The sequence below is a fragment of the Sarcophilus harrisii genome, chromosome 1 (assembly GCF_902635505.1).
Source record: "Sarcophilus harrisii chromosome 1, mSarHar1.11, whole genome shotgun sequence".
Taxonomy (NCBI): Eukaryota; Metazoa; Chordata; class Mammalia; order Dasyuromorphia; family Dasyuridae; genus Sarcophilus; species Sarcophilus harrisii.
This window is the reverse complement of record NC_045426.1, coordinates 514,036,966-514,054,299: the sequence shown is the minus strand read 5'-3', so window position 1 is coordinate 514,054,299 and position 17,334 is coordinate 514,036,966. Positions and strand designations below refer to the sequence as shown.

At 29.5% G+C, this 17,334-nt stretch overlaps 1 protein-coding gene across 6 annotated transcripts in view; it reads left to right on the top strand.

Moving 5' to 3' along the window:
- Nucleotides 1-16,045, top strand: part of CDH19 (cadherin 19) — a 165,150-nt gene extending 149,105 nt beyond the window's left edge. For 4 of the 6 annotated variants that reach the window (XM_031946687.1, XM_031946686.1, XM_031946688.1 and 1 more), the window contains 3 exons: nt 8,194-8,311; nt 10,712-10,963; nt 13,298-16,045. In XM_031946687.1, coding sequence (XP_031802547.1) covers nt 8,194-8,311; nt 10,712-10,963; nt 13,298-13,788 — 861 coding nt within the window. In that variant the 3' untranslated portion in view covers nt 13,789-16,045. Of the gene's footprint in view, nt 1-8,193; nt 8,312-10,711; nt 10,964-13,297 lie in introns of those variants that run through there. The other 2 variants (XM_031946690.1, XM_031946693.1) reach the window with 2 other exon arrangements.
- Nucleotides 16,046-17,334: the final 1,289 nt, after the last annotated feature.

Sequence of the window (17,334 nt, the reverse complement as noted above, 5' to 3'; positions counted from 1 at the left end):
GAATCCAACAATAGAAACTTATTTTGGAAATAGGGGAACACTGGAATTCATCCCCAAAGAAGACAGTAGAGTGAAAAATGCCTCTTCTACACAAAGAGTAATGCTAAATGACTACCTACTAAGAGTAAATTTATAGAACTCAAAAAAGACTTTAAAAATCAAATGAGAAAACTAAAATAAATGAATAAATAATAATATAAAAAAACATCCAAGAAAGATAAGAAGATTATGGGCAGGGAGGAGTAATCAACTGGAAAAGAAGAAGAAAATAATTCTCTGAAAATTAAATAACAACAAAATGTAAAGAATGAAAAACTAGAACAAAATTGAAACATCTTATGTGAAAAACAACAGAGCAGAGCAAGAAGAGAAAATATAAGAATTGTACTATATGAAAACCATGACCAAAAAAGAACCTTGACACAATAATGCAATAGTGTAAGCAAATTGCCCTAGAGTGAAGAGGAGAAAGTAGAAACAGAAACAATCATCACTTCAAAAAGATCCTTTGTGGGGAAAAAAAAATAAAACATAGTAATAGTTTTGCTTAATTTCAAAACTCCCAGATCAAATACCAAATTTAGCAGTACATAAGAAAAATAAATAAATATTCTGGAACTACAAAAAGAATTGTATAGGACCTGTCAGCAGGCACAATAAAAGCCTGAAATCCTGGAATCATAGGTACCAGTAATCAAAAAAAATTAGCCCTGTGGCAAAAATTTCATATCCAGCAATATTATCCATTATACTGAATGAAAAAAATGTATATTTGATGAATTTTCAGATTTTCAACACTTTGTCCCAACCAAATTCAAACTTAATGAAAATTTTAACAATTAAGAGCCAATATCAAAGATTAATTTAAAAAAAATATTTGACATAGACAAATTGTTTATGTTTACATGGGAATGTATGCCATATGTTTAAGATTTATAATAATATTTGGGTGATGAAAAAGAAATATTGGGGCAAAGTTGAGTATGATCTGAATCTAAAAAGCAAAATTGTCTAGGAAAACATACATAGTAATTATGTTGTACAAATGAGGTACAGGGGAAGAACAGCGTTAGAGTGGGGTGGAGGGCTCATAATTCTAAAACACCTACTTGCATTCAGGAATGAGTTAAGCAGGCAGTCCTATGTACCAGATATATATGTACCAAAATCTAAAAATAAATGAGGGAGGAAATAGAATAGGAGGGTTATAGAAAGATATATAGATTTATGACAGTGGGATAAGGTCTATAGATTAATACCCATATGATGAAGGCTCAGGCGAAATACAGAAGGGAGTGTAGAAAAATGGTAATGGAACAACAGGTGTAGATTAATGGGAAAGGAGAAAAGAGGGAGGGAAGAATAGCATAGGATGTGGGGGGTTAAAATAATCAGAGTAGGATAAGATCACTTCAGTATCTTTGCCAAGAATACAAAATGGATAATACTGGTGTGCTTTGGCTTCTGTGGGTAAGACAGAGCTGTACACAACTGAATGACAACAAAAAATATTCATTTCCTTTTAAACTAATACTCAGATTATGTATATATATATATATATATATATATATATATATATATATATATATATACATATATTTATAACTACAAAATTCAAGTAATATATATGTATATATATATATATATATATATATATATATATATATATAATGTTAGAGACTGTTAAAAGAAGTAGGAATAGGAATAGGAATTTTTTTTTTAGTAGTAATAGTAGCCATTTTCAGTGAGATGAAATAAAATAATAAATAAAAGAGGAAAACCATGAGAGAAAAAAATAGAAAAAAAAAAGAATGTGAACATAACCTGTTTTGATTAACATTCAGTCTCCACAGTTATTTCTCTAGATGCAGATGGCCTTTTCTATCCAAACTTTATTGGGATTGCCTTAAATCACTGAACCACTTCAAAGAATCAAGTCTTTCATATTTGATCATTATACAATCATTCTATTACTATATACAAAGTATTCCTGGTTCTACTTGTTTCACTCATCATCTGTGTATGTAAATTTTTTCAGGCCTTTCTAAAACCAGCTTGTTCATAATTTTTATACAGCAATAATATTCCAGAATTTTCACATACTGTAATTTATTCAGCCATTCCCCAGTTGATGAGCATCCACTCATTTTCCAATTCTTTCTACCACAAAAAGAACTGCGACATACATTTTTGCACACATGAGTCCTTTTCTCTCCTTTGTGATTTTCTTAGATACAGACCCAGTAGTGTCACTGCTAGTTCAAAGGGTATGGATAATTTTATTGTTCTTTGGTCATAATTCTTAATTGCTCTCCAGAATGGTTAGATTATTTCACACCACCACCAACAAACCATTAATGTCCCAGTTTTCCCACATCCCCTTAAACAATTACCATAACTTTTCCTATCATCTTAGTGAATCTGAGATGTTTGAGGTGATACATCAGACTTGTTTTAATTTACTTTTCTCTAATCAATAGTGATTTGGAGCATTTTTTAAAATATGGCTACAGATGGCTTCAATTTCTTCATCTAAAAATTGTTTCTTCATATCCTTTGCCCATTTATCAATAGGGGAATGACATATACTAATTCATATTTTATAAATGAAAATTTTCTTTATCAGAAACATTGTCTGTAAAAAGAAATTTTGCAGCTTTATGCTTCCCTTCTAGCCTTGGCTGTGTTGATTTTGTTTGTGGAAAACTTTTATAATTTAATGGACTCAAAGTTATCCAACTTGCATTTTGTAATATCTTCAGTTCTTCTTTGACCACAAATCTTCCCTTCTCCAAAAATCTTATAGATAAATTATTCCTTGCTATCCTAATTGCTTATAGTGTCACCTAATTTGTCCAAATCATGTTCTCATTTTGACCTTATTTTGGTGTGAGATGCCCCATCAACTTTTATGAAATAGTTTTTATTCCAAAAACTGGAGTTTGGGGGTTTATCAAACACTAGATTATTATAGTTATTGATTATTGTGTCATGTCACCTATTCCAGTGATTCACTACACTATTTATTAACCTGTACAAGATGGTTTTGGTGACTGCTGAATTACAATATAGTTTTAGATCTGTACTTCTAAGCCACCATCCTTTGTATTTTTTTCCATTAATTCCCTTCATATTCCATTTCATAGTCTTATACATGAATTTTGTTATTGTTTTTTCTAGTTCTATAAAATACATTTTGGCAGTTAGGTTGGTATGGCACTGAACAATTAGATCAGGTAGCCCAAGCTTGGCCTACCCATGGGAGATTGATATTTTTCCAATTGTTTAGATATGACTTTATCTGTGTGAAAAGTTTTGTAATTGTGTTCTTACAGTTCCTGAGTTTGTCTTGGCAGATAGACACCCAATTTTTTTTTTTATTTTGTACAGTTATTTTAAATGAAATTTCTCTATCTCTTGCCACTTGCTTTGTCAGTAATGTATAAAAGTACTGATGATTTTTAACTTAATATAATCAAAATTATTCATTTTCCATTCCATAAAATACTCTAGTTTTTCTTTGGCTACACATTTCTTCCTTCTCCACAGATTTAAAAGATAGACTATTCTTTGTTCTCTCTTTGTCCAGTTCTATTTCTAATGAATATTTCATATTCTCTTCCATTGTTTCATCATTTTGATTTTGTTTTATAATTGTCTTTATGTTGTATAATGCTACTCACTTACTCTTGCCCAAATCTATTTTTCAAGGAGTTATTTACTTCCTCAAGATTTTGTCTCTCTTTTCCCAATGGGTTGACTTTTCATACTTTTCTTGATTTTCTTGGATTGTTTTTTTTTTCTTTCAAAATTTTCCTCAATATCTCTTATTTGCTTTTTGAAATGTTTTTGTTAATTTTTCTAAGAACTTGTTTTGGTCTTGCAATCATTTTACATTGTTTTTTTGAGGAAAAAGTGACTTTATAATCTCACTTTCTTCCTCTGCAATATGAATCTATATCTTCTTTTACACCATGGAAGTTATTTATGGTTGAGGTCTTTTTCTTTTGTTTACACAATTTTATTTTGTTCCTTTTCCTTTTTTGAAGTTTGGTACTATAATTTTAATTTTTATTTTTATTCCAACTTATGGATAATTGGGCCCCAGGTCTATTTATATTTTATTTTCAGAATTTTGTCCATTTCTCTCAAGTAGTTTTCTCCTTTCCTAAGTCATGTCTAAGGCCCTCCCTTCCCCCGGAGATACTGTCCTAAGAATTATCTTGCTCCCTACAGTATCACACTCACTGACATATATTTGCTCCCCTTGTCCAAAGTTACAGTCTGGAGATATTAATAAAGAAGCAAAGACAATCCATCCTCTTCAGGAAATTACATTCTTTAAAAATATGGCTTAAAAATAGTCATGTAATACATGAAATACAAAACTATATACACATGTATATATGCTCTGTGTTTGTGTGTATGTGAGTGCCTGTGTATGTGAAGGAGTCTTTCTTTTACCCCCTCAAAACATTTGAGAAGAAAGAATAACTGGAGAAAAGAAAAAAAAATCAATCTCTATGAAATTTTTTTTTTCTTGAGGGAATGACATCACACCTCTCATTCATATATCTTCCAGATGATCTTAAGTTTAAGAAATCAAATGTAATCCTATCAGTAACTGACAAGTAAGTAATCAGAGATTTGTTTTTTCCCCAAAAATTTCTGAAACTGATTAGTGCAATTTATAGTAGAAGAAAGCATTTTAAATTAAAGTTTCTTTAAATTAATATTTTAAAAATTATTAACTTTTCAAATATCTTTCTGGTGAATTTGCACTATTTATATGTCTTTTTCCTTCAATTTTTCATATTTCATATTTGTTCAATTATATTTAAAACAATTTTACATTTGTTTTCAAAACACTGAGTTAAAAATTGTCTCCTTTCTTTCCACCAACACCTTTAAAAAAGTTCATGAGAAGTTATGTAAAACATTTCCACCAAAGTCATATTATGAAAAAAATCATAGATTTCCCCCATCCTCCAAGAGGAATAAATTAAAGAGAGACTGAGAGAGAGAGACACATATATACACACAGAGAAATAATGACAGAGACTGAGACAGAGACATAAACACACGCAGAGAAACACCCACAGACACAAAGAGAATGTCCTTCAACTTATATGTAGTCACAATAATTTCTTTTTCTGGATATGTATAGCATTTTTTCCCTTAATCCTTCAGAGTTGTCAGGGATCATTGTATTGCTAAGGAGAGAAAAGTTGTTCACAGTTGATCATCCCACAACATTGCTATCACTTTTCTCTTTGATTGAGTTTATGTAGGATTTTCCAGGTTTTTCTGAGATTACCCTGCTCATCATTTCTTATAGAACAATAATATTCCATCATAATCACATTCCACAAATTATTCAGCCATTCTCCAATTGATGGGCATTCCCTTAATTTCCAATTCTTTGGCCTTCAAAGAAAGCTGCTATAAATATTTTTGTACACATAGATTTTTTTCCCTTTTAAAAAAAACTCTAAAAATAAATTTAAAAGTCTCTTTTAAAATTCAAGCTTACTAGTGGGATTTTTAGGTCAAAAGATATGCATGATTTTATACTCGTAGTGTGTAGTTCATATCTTTTGATTTTTTATTAATTGGAAAATTATATATATATATATATATATATATATATATATTTCACTCAATTTCCTATACATTTGCCAAAGGAGGCCTTCATCAGTTTACTTATTTCAGAATTATTTTCTTAATTACCATTGGTAACTCTATTTCTCCCTGTCTATTCTATTCTCACTTTTCTTTCACCCTCACCTTCTTATAAAGTGTTCTGCTCCTGACAACCCCACCCCCAATATGATCTCTCTTTTATCACCTTCCCCCCTTTCCATATCCCTTAACATTACTACTTTTCTGCATGTTGACATGTTACTTCATTTGACCTTTACAAGCAAATCTGGGAAGTTATTGTTATCCAAATTTTACATATGGGAAAACTGAGATGGTTTAAGTAAATTGATAAAGATGGCATATAAAGCTCTTACTTCTCTGAGTCAGGATTTAGTCACAGACTCTAAGAACAGAACTTTATCTAGTAGCACCTGGATATTAAATAACATAATAATTTCTTACTTTGTCTACATTCAAAGTCTTCTCTATTTGTTAATTGTCTCATTCTACTTTATTTCACACCATTTCTCTCGATATGTATTATACTCTAAACAAAGTGGATAACTTGTCATATCTTATATATGATTGAGCATTTCATTTAGTATTCATTATGTTTTAATTTATCTTTTAAATTCTCCCCTTCTTTGTACCAAAATGTTTAAACCCTATTCATTCTTCAAAATCAACCTCCAAAAGCTTTCTGAGAATCTCCTCATACACTGTGGAAATGATTTTTGTTGTTACTGTTGTTTCTTAGTTTTTTGCTTATTTTTGTTTATTTTATTTACTTTCAATATTATTTTATTTTTCCAATTCCATGTAAAACTTTCAATATTCAATTTTGTAAGTTTTTGAGTTCCAATCTTTTTTCCTTCTCTTACCTCCTCCACCCCAAGACAACAAGCAATCTGGCATAGGTTATGTATGTCTAATTATTAGTCATGTAGTCATGTTGTGAAAGAAAAAAGCAAAACAAAAGGGAAAAACCAAAAAGATAAAAAATCAAACCAAAAAAAAAATGGAAATAGTATGCTAAAATCCACATTCAGTTTTTATAGCTCTTTCTCTGCATGTGGATGGAATTTTATATCCCAAGTCTTTTAAATAATCCTGGATCACTGTATTATTGAGAAGCGCTAAGTCTATCATAATTGATTACCATATAGTATTGTTACTATGTAGTGTTCTCCTGGTTCTGCTCACTTCATTAATCATCAGTTTATGTAAGTTTTTTTCCAGGCTTTTCTAAAATCAGTCTGCTCATTATTTCTTATAGAACAATCATATTCCATTAAATTTATATTTCATTTCTTATCTAGCCATTCCTCCTCAATTTGTGAAGGTTATTTTTATACAAACTTACTTCTCTATCCTATTCTGCAAAATGATTACTGTATTCATTTTCTGTATTGTGGTATATATATGGGTAAGAATTGATTATTCTTAACTCTGGACCTGAAGTTAGGAAGATTTGTATTCAAATGTGGCCTCAGATATTTACACATTGGACAAATCATGACATTGGTTTGCCTCAAAAGTAAAATAAGGATAATAATAAAAACTATCTCTCAGCATTCTTGTGAGGATAAAATGATATATTATTAGCACAGTCCGGCATATGCTTAGTGCTTCCTTTTTTTCTTGCCCATTTTAATTGGGCATTATGGATACTTGATCCTATTGATCTTCTTATAACATTTTCTTTTTAATTTTAATTGATGTTTTCATGAATGTGATAAAATCATTTAAAGTTGTTCATAAAAAGGTGCTTGAATTATTTTATATTTATAATGGCTTTTGTTCCTGAGTTTAAATGATATGACTATTAAAAACACACATATTTGAATTTCTGATCTTTTAAGTAAGGCCTATTGTGATATACTGATTTTTAAAATCCTTAAAAAATAAAAATAATAATTTCCATGATTCACAATTTGATTTTTAGCATTAATATGTATGTATATAGAAATGTATATTTATATGATATTTCTTATACATAAACATTGTTTATGAATATATGTATATAGTATGCATATATAAAAATACACATATATAGCATCTTGGTGTATTTTTTTGAGAACAATAGTCCATTTTAGTTAATTTCTCATGGTCTTGGAGAAAATGAGATATTTTGAAGATATTTATTCATGTTTTTATCAGTTTTCTTTTCATGCTATTAAATATATATATTTTTAAAAAATGATGATTTAATATGATGGTCAAGAGAAATGATTTGCTTTGTCCTCAAGCTTTTACTGCATTCTTTTCTTAAATCAACAGAAAACCTAGAGTAGAGTAGCAATTTAGAAAATATATTAAAAAGCCAACAACCCTGAATATTATATTACTGATAAAGATGGGATAAACATTTGCAGACCATAATAGATAGTATTTAGATATATATATATATTTTTAATATTAAGTTAAAAACAAAGTAGTTTCTCTAGTAGTTTCTATTTTAGTTTTGAAACAATGTATGTGGAGATAAGGAATTGGAGGTGAATATATGTCATTTAGGGGCATTTATGGTTTATCTGTTTTATTTTACAGCTAATTCAGACCATCAGTGCTGTTGATAAGGATGCTTCTGTAGAAGACCATAGATTTTCCTTCAATCTGTCTACAGAAGCCACAAGCAACTTGAGTTTTACTGTTAGAGATAATCAAGGTAGTGTCACTAACTTCTAGCCTTTCATACCTTTCTTCATGAAAGATACATGCATATAACAGGCATTATAAAGTGATATTTTCAAAATTTTCTCTTATTGCAATACAATGTTGTAAATTAGGTCACAGGAAAAAGAATAAAAATAGAGAAGCAACATGTTTAATATAGTACTTTGAAGTATGAGGACTGTTTCTCTTAAAATGCATCTAAAGGAGAAAGGTTTGTTGTTGCTATTGTTGTTATTTTCATAATTTCTTAACAATTCTGTTTTTTGGTATGTCATAGAACATTGAATGGCAAAGGAACTGGGTCCTTTATATGCTAATAGAAGTTCTGATATTAACCTATTTTAGGTCTTTTACTTTTAACTGTGAAAAGGCTATCTATCCATACAGCTATCCACATATTTATTCAACCATATAAACATATGAATGCCTAGAAACATAAATAGATATAGATATATAGATATACACATATGTATTTCTAAGTTCAGTTGATAGATTGAAAGGCATTTATAATCATTAATGAGTGGCTATAATTGTCTCTGCAATTGTGGTGCCTATATCATTCAAATGACAAAAAACAAAACAAAACAAAGCAAAAGAACTATCATTGAATTCTCTTGACTCTTTTCTCACTTTCAATTTGAAGACTAATTCTCCAAAAAAAAAGGGGTGTGTGTGTGGAAAAAGTGACCTAATTATCATCCTTTTAAATTGAATGAATCAATATATTCAAACAAAATTGGTTTTATCAAAAAATTATATAATCAACCATCTAAAAAATCTGAGATAAAAATATATATGTTGTATAACTGACTTTACTGTAACAGCCTTGATTATATAATTAATATTTATTAAAAGCATCATATTTTTATAATTTGAAGTATCCTTAATTTTGCTACCCCTGTTAGTTACCATATCAAAAAAAAACCCAACATTTGTCATTTAGTTTTATAACTTTCTCAAATAAAATATAATACTATTTTCTGATTCTTTAAAATATATATATATATATATATATATATAAACAGATTTACATGTTAAAATTGAATATCAACAATAAAGATCATATTGTTTAAGGTCATAGGACCATAGCACTAAAGTTAGAAGATTCTTCTGAAGACATTTGGGCTATAAAATCTTCTTTTACAGATGAGAAAATTAAAAAAAAAAAGTAATTTAATGATTCATCCAAGGGAACAGAAATATTATTCATTAGGGGCTGAAGTCGAACCTAGGTGGGTCTCATTACACCAGAATCAATGTTCTCTCCACTGTCCATAAATATGAGGGAACTTTTTATTTTATTTAAATTATCATAGCATTTAAAGAATAAGTACTGATTCTTGATTATCCTGTGTGAAGGCTTTTTTCTATGTGTTTTATTGATAGACTATGCTGATATCAGTTCAAAGGCCAAAATACTATTTTACTGGGGACATTATTTCAATCTAATCTGACAAGAAAACTTTGTTCTACAGCAAACTAAATTACACTGGGGGAAAATACTTAAAACTTTTCTTTTGATGTTCAAAGATGATTAGTTTCAAACTCTACTAAAATACATGTCTCATATCGATGATTAATTATTTGGGCAACTCAATGTGATTACATTTTCAAAAATCATTATATATTATGTAGGAAAGGAGTTTTCTTTATCCTAACTTTAAATATTTTAATTAATTCTTTCTTATAAGGAGTCACCTATTCTTCCAGAACCAACAATAACTGGATTCCAAGTGTTTTTCTTCATATTATTTTAACACATTTGACTAGATAAATTATTTGTAATAAGGCTTGAGGCAAACATATATCTAACAATTAAAGAAAGCTTCTATGTATTTGAATAGAAATGGTTAATACTCAAGTATATCAAAGAAAATAATAATTAAATCAAGTTATATAAGAAAAATGTTTCACTTTAAGCTTATTTTTATTTAGTTAGTTAGTTAGTGGTTTTGCCCCTGAGGCAATTGGGGTTAAGTGACTTGTCCAGGATCACACAGCTGGGAAGTGTTAAGTATCTGAGAGCAGATTGGAACTAAGGTCCTCCTGACTTCAAGGCTGGTGCTCTTTTCACTTTACCACCTAGCTGCCCTTCACTTAATTTTTGTGACCATTCAAGTCATGATGTAAAATGTTGTTTTTATGGTTCACATAATTATGCAGTGAAAATGGCACTTTGAAAAATAATTTAAAATTTATTACCATATTTTCAAAATTATGATTAAGGTTTTTATCTAATTGATATAGATTTCTTTTTACACAATGTACCTTGTCTTATTAGAAATTTATATTTGTCTTTGGGGTTTTTTTGTACCTTTAGATGAATTGTATTACTTTTTGTTTTTCTTTGAAAGTAAGAATTTCTAAGTTGTGTTTCTGTATTAATTTTTAGATAACACAGCTGGAATTCTGACCAGTAGGAGTGGCTTTAGCCGTCAAGAACAGCCTGTCTTCTACCTGCCAATTTTAATCTCGGACAATGAAATCCCATCACTTACAAGTACAAATACTCTTACTATCCATGCCTGTGAGTGTGATGAGAATGGTGGTTCCCAGGCCTGCACATATGGAGCTCTTACATTTTCTATGGGTTTCAGTACAGAGTATTTAATTGCTATTTTGACCTGTATACTAATAATATTAGGTGAGGAATGCAACATTGCTTTGTGATATCAATTGTTTTGATAAAATTTTAATAGTTAAAATTATTTTAAGCTTTTTAAGTACAATATAAATGATTAATATGAATAAGGATATATTTGTCTTACTGTTATAACATATGAAATTATATAAATCCACTTGGAATACTGAAGCACTGTCTAGCTACATAAACTTTTGATGCTCCTAAAAATCCTAAAAGATAGGTGTTATTATGCCCATTTTGCAGATGATGAAACTGATAAAAATAAATCAAGTTATTTGTCAAGGATCACATAAGTAAATACCTGAAACTAGATTTGAACTCATATCTTCCTATTTTCAGGAAGAGCTGTTTATCCCATGTTCCATCTAATTGACATATATGCATAACACCATAGCACCTATGAATATTTTATCTAAAACAATCAGAGTTCAAGCATGGGAAACATATGGAAGTTGAGAGAATGGTGTCATATTAGAGATCTAGGCTCAGATATTGAGAAGGAAAAGTCGAATGACATCTGTATGTGTCAAGAAAACCGCAAATGAAATTATTAAAAAAGTATGACACAAACAAAAGGATAATATAATCATTGCTCCTTCTGAGGACATCAAAAATTTTTATTCTATCTTCAAGAAGGAAACATAGTATTCTTCCAATTTTAGTGATGCTATAATCAAAACCTGATCTAAAAGCATACAACTAGTAATCTTTATAAAAGCATATTTTGTTTCTACTACAGTTTGACTCATTACAAGTATATAAGAAGCACAATTAAAGGAAAAGGAAAAAAAAAACAATAGGAAGAAGGTAAATACAAAACAAATGAAGAATTTGGTAAAGAAAAATACAGAGATGAGGAAAAAATAAAAAGACATTTCTATAAATACAGCAATTTCTCTTGTATCTCTTGTCCTAGTGTTTAATGAGAAAGAAGAATTCTTAATTTCTCATGTAGGATGAAACTTTGTGAAGTGGATAACAGAAAACATAATATTTAGCATCCTTAAGAAGCTACTGTAGCCAAAAAATATAAAGAAAGAACATATGTAAATATAGTAGACTGGTAAATCATAGGCAAGGTGGACCTGCAAATACTTTCATAAGAAAAGACCATATTTAATGACATTTTACATGAATAGAGACATGAGGAATGAAGGTTAGAGAAGGGGAAAAATGTAAAAAATAATTAATTTTGCAATTGTTATAAGCTTCTCTTTTTCATATATGTTATACTTTATTCAAATAAATGCTTACAAAATGCTTTACAAGGCATAAGTTCTATATATAATTGTTGTTTTTTATAATTATCATTGTCATTACTAGGAATGTTCTTACTTTAATGAGCTCAGATAGAAATGATCCTGAGACATCACAATTCAACTATTGTTATTTTGTATTTAATGTGTTATGAATTATTGCAAAAGTGGGTAAAATAAATATTTTATCATTAAATAAAAACATTGGGATATATTTTCATGTCCTGCAGGTTTACTGAAATTATCTTCATAATAACTCCACTAGCATATATGGGGAATGAGCTTTATCTCTCCTTGTAGATTCTGTTAGTTCTCCATATTTTGAAAGCTTTTTATTGCACCTAGCTTGGAGTATTTGGCATACAGAGATCTCTTAAAATGGGTCCCTTAAGTTTTTCAACCATTGTTATTACCCAATAAAATTAAAAATAGTAGTTCTTTGTATGACAGTTCTTTAGTTCCAGCACAGTTTATTGGTTAAGTTCTGAAGACAAGATTAAGATCTGTTTGTTTTTGTTTGTTCTTTTTCTTATTTAAATTTCTTATTTATCAGTTCATTAAAGACAACAATGGAAATGCTACTTTTAAAAGTGTTATTTCACAAAGTAATCTATATAACTATATGAGATATATGCATTTCAAAATCTAGTGTCCCATATAATGTTCTTCCATTTAGAAAAAAAAAAAAAAAACTAATGAAAACAATTCACCAAAAAACTTATAATGCAGCACTAAGGATATTTATAGCCACAAATGCATATAGAAGATAAAGAAGACTTTTGCTTTCTTTTTCTTTTCTTTAAATTGTGATGGATAGAAATGAAATGAAATATTAAGTAGATAATCAGTGTCTTCTGCTATAAACACTAAACTATCAGCCAAAAAAAAAAAAAAAAAAAAGGATTACTAAATTTCCTTAATTCATTTTACAAGTGTCTGTATAGTTAGCTGTTCACCAGAAAATCTGTTCAATTTATTTTCATAAAATTCCCACTCTATAAAGTGGGAATTTTTTAACATATTACAAACTTTAATTATGCTTCCTCTGTGTTTGCATATTTTGTTTTGTTTTTTCCAGTATTTATCTTCATGATCCTGGGCCTAAAGCAAGGCCAGAAGCAAGCTCTATTTCCTGATAAATGTGAAGAATTTAGGGAGAATATTGTTACATATGATGATGAAGGAGGTGGAGAAGAAGATACAGAGGCTTTTGATATTGCAGCACTGAGGACCCGCACTGTAATGAGAACAAAAAAGACTCGGAAGAATATCACCACTGAAATCAGGAGTCTATATAGGCAATCTCTGCAGGTGGGCCCAGACAGTGCTGTGTTCAAGGAATTCATTTTGGCCAAGCTTGAAGAAGCCAATACAGATCCTTGTGCACCTCCCTTTGATTCTCTTCAGACTTATGCTTTTGAGGGAACAGGGTCACTAGCTGGGTCTCTTAGCTCTCTGGAGTCAAGCATTTCAGATCCAGATCAGAATTTTGATTACTTAACTGAATTAGGACCTCGTTTTAAAAAGTTAGCAAGCATGTATTGTTCCAGAGTCCATACAAAGAATTAGTTCTCTAGAGGACTTTTTTTTTTAAATAAAGACACAGCAGGGGATATGTGATACAGTGGTGAATCAAATTGAACATTTTAGTAGACCATATGTGAGCAGGTGGACTCTATGTCTCTCTCTGTCTTGCTTATCAGTTTTTCTAGCTTTTCTGGCTATTATAGAATCTGTTCCATTGTTTACTATGATCATCTTCTAAACTGAATCCTATTGACTACAAAGAGTTAAAGGTTTTTCTTAAGTGCCTATCTTCTGTCTTTGGTCTAAAGAGTAATTTGGGTGAAAGAAAGAGTCATTTTTTTTAAAAGTTGCCTCTTTTGAAGACCTAGTGACATGATATAACTTTGAAGAATATTTAAACAAATAAATGGGTTCCTCCCTGAGATTCTTTTTCCTCTTCTTTGTCTTCCCTTGTACATACTCTGCCTAAATTAATCTTGAAACAATCTCCAAAGTGAGATGGCAGGATTATATTGATGAACCAAAGCTATAGTGTTTAAAATATATGTTATATTTAGTAAGATAGAAATCTGAGTATAAAAAAAGACAAGGGAATGTTTATAAGAAGCACTTGTGAGATATTTATTTATTTTTCCAATTATAAAACTAAAAATGATTTTTTCATTATCAAAATGAAGATCTATTATGCAGTGTCAACATTTATTCATCATTAAATGATATTTGAATTTTATGAATCTATTGGGAAATGTGTTATATTCATAATTAATATTTCACTGGTATTATAAAAATATAGAAAAGAGGAATACTTTCAAGCTTGAATCAATATTCATATTAAACATGATAATCAACCACATTGTCTATTATAGTGCATAAAATCCAATACTGTACAATTCAGGATATTTTCCATTTTATTAAGAGCTAAGAAGATGACTGATTTCTTAGCACAGGTTTTTTTTTATTGTGGAATATAAAATTAGGTACAGTAGTCATTTTAATATAACACTATTAAGGAACTTTAAAAAGCTAAGTTGCTGGACATAAAACTTTATGGTTAACATTAGATTATAAGATAGTAAAACACTTTAATTTCAATCTACCTCTTCAGATAAAGGTTCTTTATTATATCAAAATCAAGTCAGACTTTAAAATCCATTTCTCATTCTAGTTTTTAGATGGACTTTATTCACTAAAATATGTGCAGAAATCTTTTCTTTTACTCTTTCTGAATTTCAAGAGTAGAAATGGGGTGAACCCAAGCTGTTAGATATATAATAAATAATTTTTCATTGGCTATGACTGAAATTGGTTTAAATGCATTTAGTGTTCCCTTGTTTCTGTTCACTAAAGATAAAACTGCTGTACCTTGCAATGAACTTGGAACTTGTACTACATTAAAATTGGTGTCATGATCATTGTATTAGAGGGAATAATGTCTTCTTTTTCTCAGGTAAATTAAGCACAGGTATAGCAAGTGAAGAGCACCTTTTAGAGGACTAGGTTAAACAGGAACTATGCATATCCTGTCTTCCTAAAGTTTTGCTATTGTGTGTTTGGTAAAAAAGTAAACATGTTAGTCATTTGGCAATTTGTCATTTGAGAGTAACTTCATATTCATAATGACTTAAAATAAAAATCAACACTTCAAGAAGGAGGAAGAAATCTCTGAGTTCCAATGCCAAAAAAAAAAAAAAAAAAAAAGTGCACCTTAGTGACAATAAACATTTGTTGGTTATTCTTGATGTAGGAATCAGCAAGTATGACTAACAGATGAGGCAGTTCGTACAGCGTGACTAAAAACTGGGTCTTACAGGAATGATTCAAAATCTTGATATGGCTAAATGGCCAGCAAGTTTTAAGAGGTTCATATTAATGTTTTGGCACTTATGGCTCAGATTGTAATATCCAATGATACTGAAACAGATGTGGCAGAATGATTTTTAATTTGGATATTAGGAATATTAATACTGAAATACATAGACAATGAATATAGTTATTTGCTCAACTGAAAAGTTTCCATTTAAAAAGTAGGAAAATAATTGATTTAAAAATCCATTAACAAGTATAATTTCCTGATAATGTTTCAGTAATAATCTTCTATCTTTCTAATTACATAGAAATTATAGAAATATGTTATTTATGTTTCTAATAGTTGAAAGGTATAATCTTTAAGCACACACAAACATATGAACAAACACATATATACACATAATAGGAGTTGAAAAGAAATTATAAGCCTGCATTCCATAATGCTTGATTTTTTAAAAAATGTAATAAATTTTATGGGTTACATTTAAAACTATCCATCTTGCCTGTGCTTCTTTCTGAATCTTCTTACCTTTTGAATTTTTAGACAATTTCAATGGCCTTTTTAAATTTATCACTATTTCTAAAATCTCTCCAATAAAAAGAGAGGGAAAAATCATTGTCTTAAATAATCATAATTAAAACAAATCCACAGAGTAGCCATGTCTAAACAATGTATATTTCTATGCCTATAATTTATCATCTGTGTGTGTGTGTGTCTATCTGTCTGTCTCTGTCTCTGTCTCTGTATCCCTCTCAGGTGAGTAATATGTTTCATCTTAAGTGCTCTAGAAACATTATCCAAAATTTATTTGATCAAAGTTCTTAAATATCTCAGTTTGTTTTTAATGGTATTTTTGTCATTATATAAATTTTTCTGATCTATTTACTTTACTTTGCATCATGATACTCATCTTTCTTAGAATTCACTGAAATCTTCCCTTCATCATTTCTTATAGCACAATAAACATTGATTATATTTGTTTGCCTGTTTGTTTAATCTTTCTCCAACTTTTCTCAACTTAAAGTTTTTGTACATTTGTTGTATTTCACCTCTCTATCATGAAATGGGGAGCATCTTTCATCACTGATCATCTAGGATTCTGGTTGGTTATTACAATGACAAGAAGTTCTAAGTCTTCCAAAGTTATTTGACTTTATAATATTATTGCATTTATATAAAGTGTTCTCTTGATTGTGCTTTCTTTGCTTTTTATCAGTTCACATAAATCTTCCACTACAATGATCGTTTTCATCAGTCCCTACAGAAGAATAGCATTGTATCACATTTATACATAATAGATTTTTCAGACGTTCCTCAAATGAAACACAATTCTTTGTTACCAACAATACAGGCTATAAATATGTTTGTGCATCCTCAAAGTTGACTTTGCTTAGGGTTTTTCTCTACTTTTATACAGTATTTTGATAATTCCCCTTTCTTTAATTTTTCTTTTTATTTCCCTAATGATAAAAATACACATATGTAGCCAATTGTGTTTATGTAATTTTTTTCCTAATTTGATTACTTAGAATATGAGGACACTCGAAATATCAGATATACTCTTCCTACTTCCTCCTTGTCATATTTATTCTTTTATGCTTCTCTTTATTCCTATGTTTTCACAAGAATTATAGCTCTAGTCTTTTGTTCAAGAATTTTTCAAAATTCTCCATTTCACTAAAGATATAACCATGCCTTACACCACCTCCATTGAATTATTTACTAAGTTTTGCTAGCCAAGTTGTTTTTGGTCATAATCTCATCTCCTGGGGCGGAGCCAA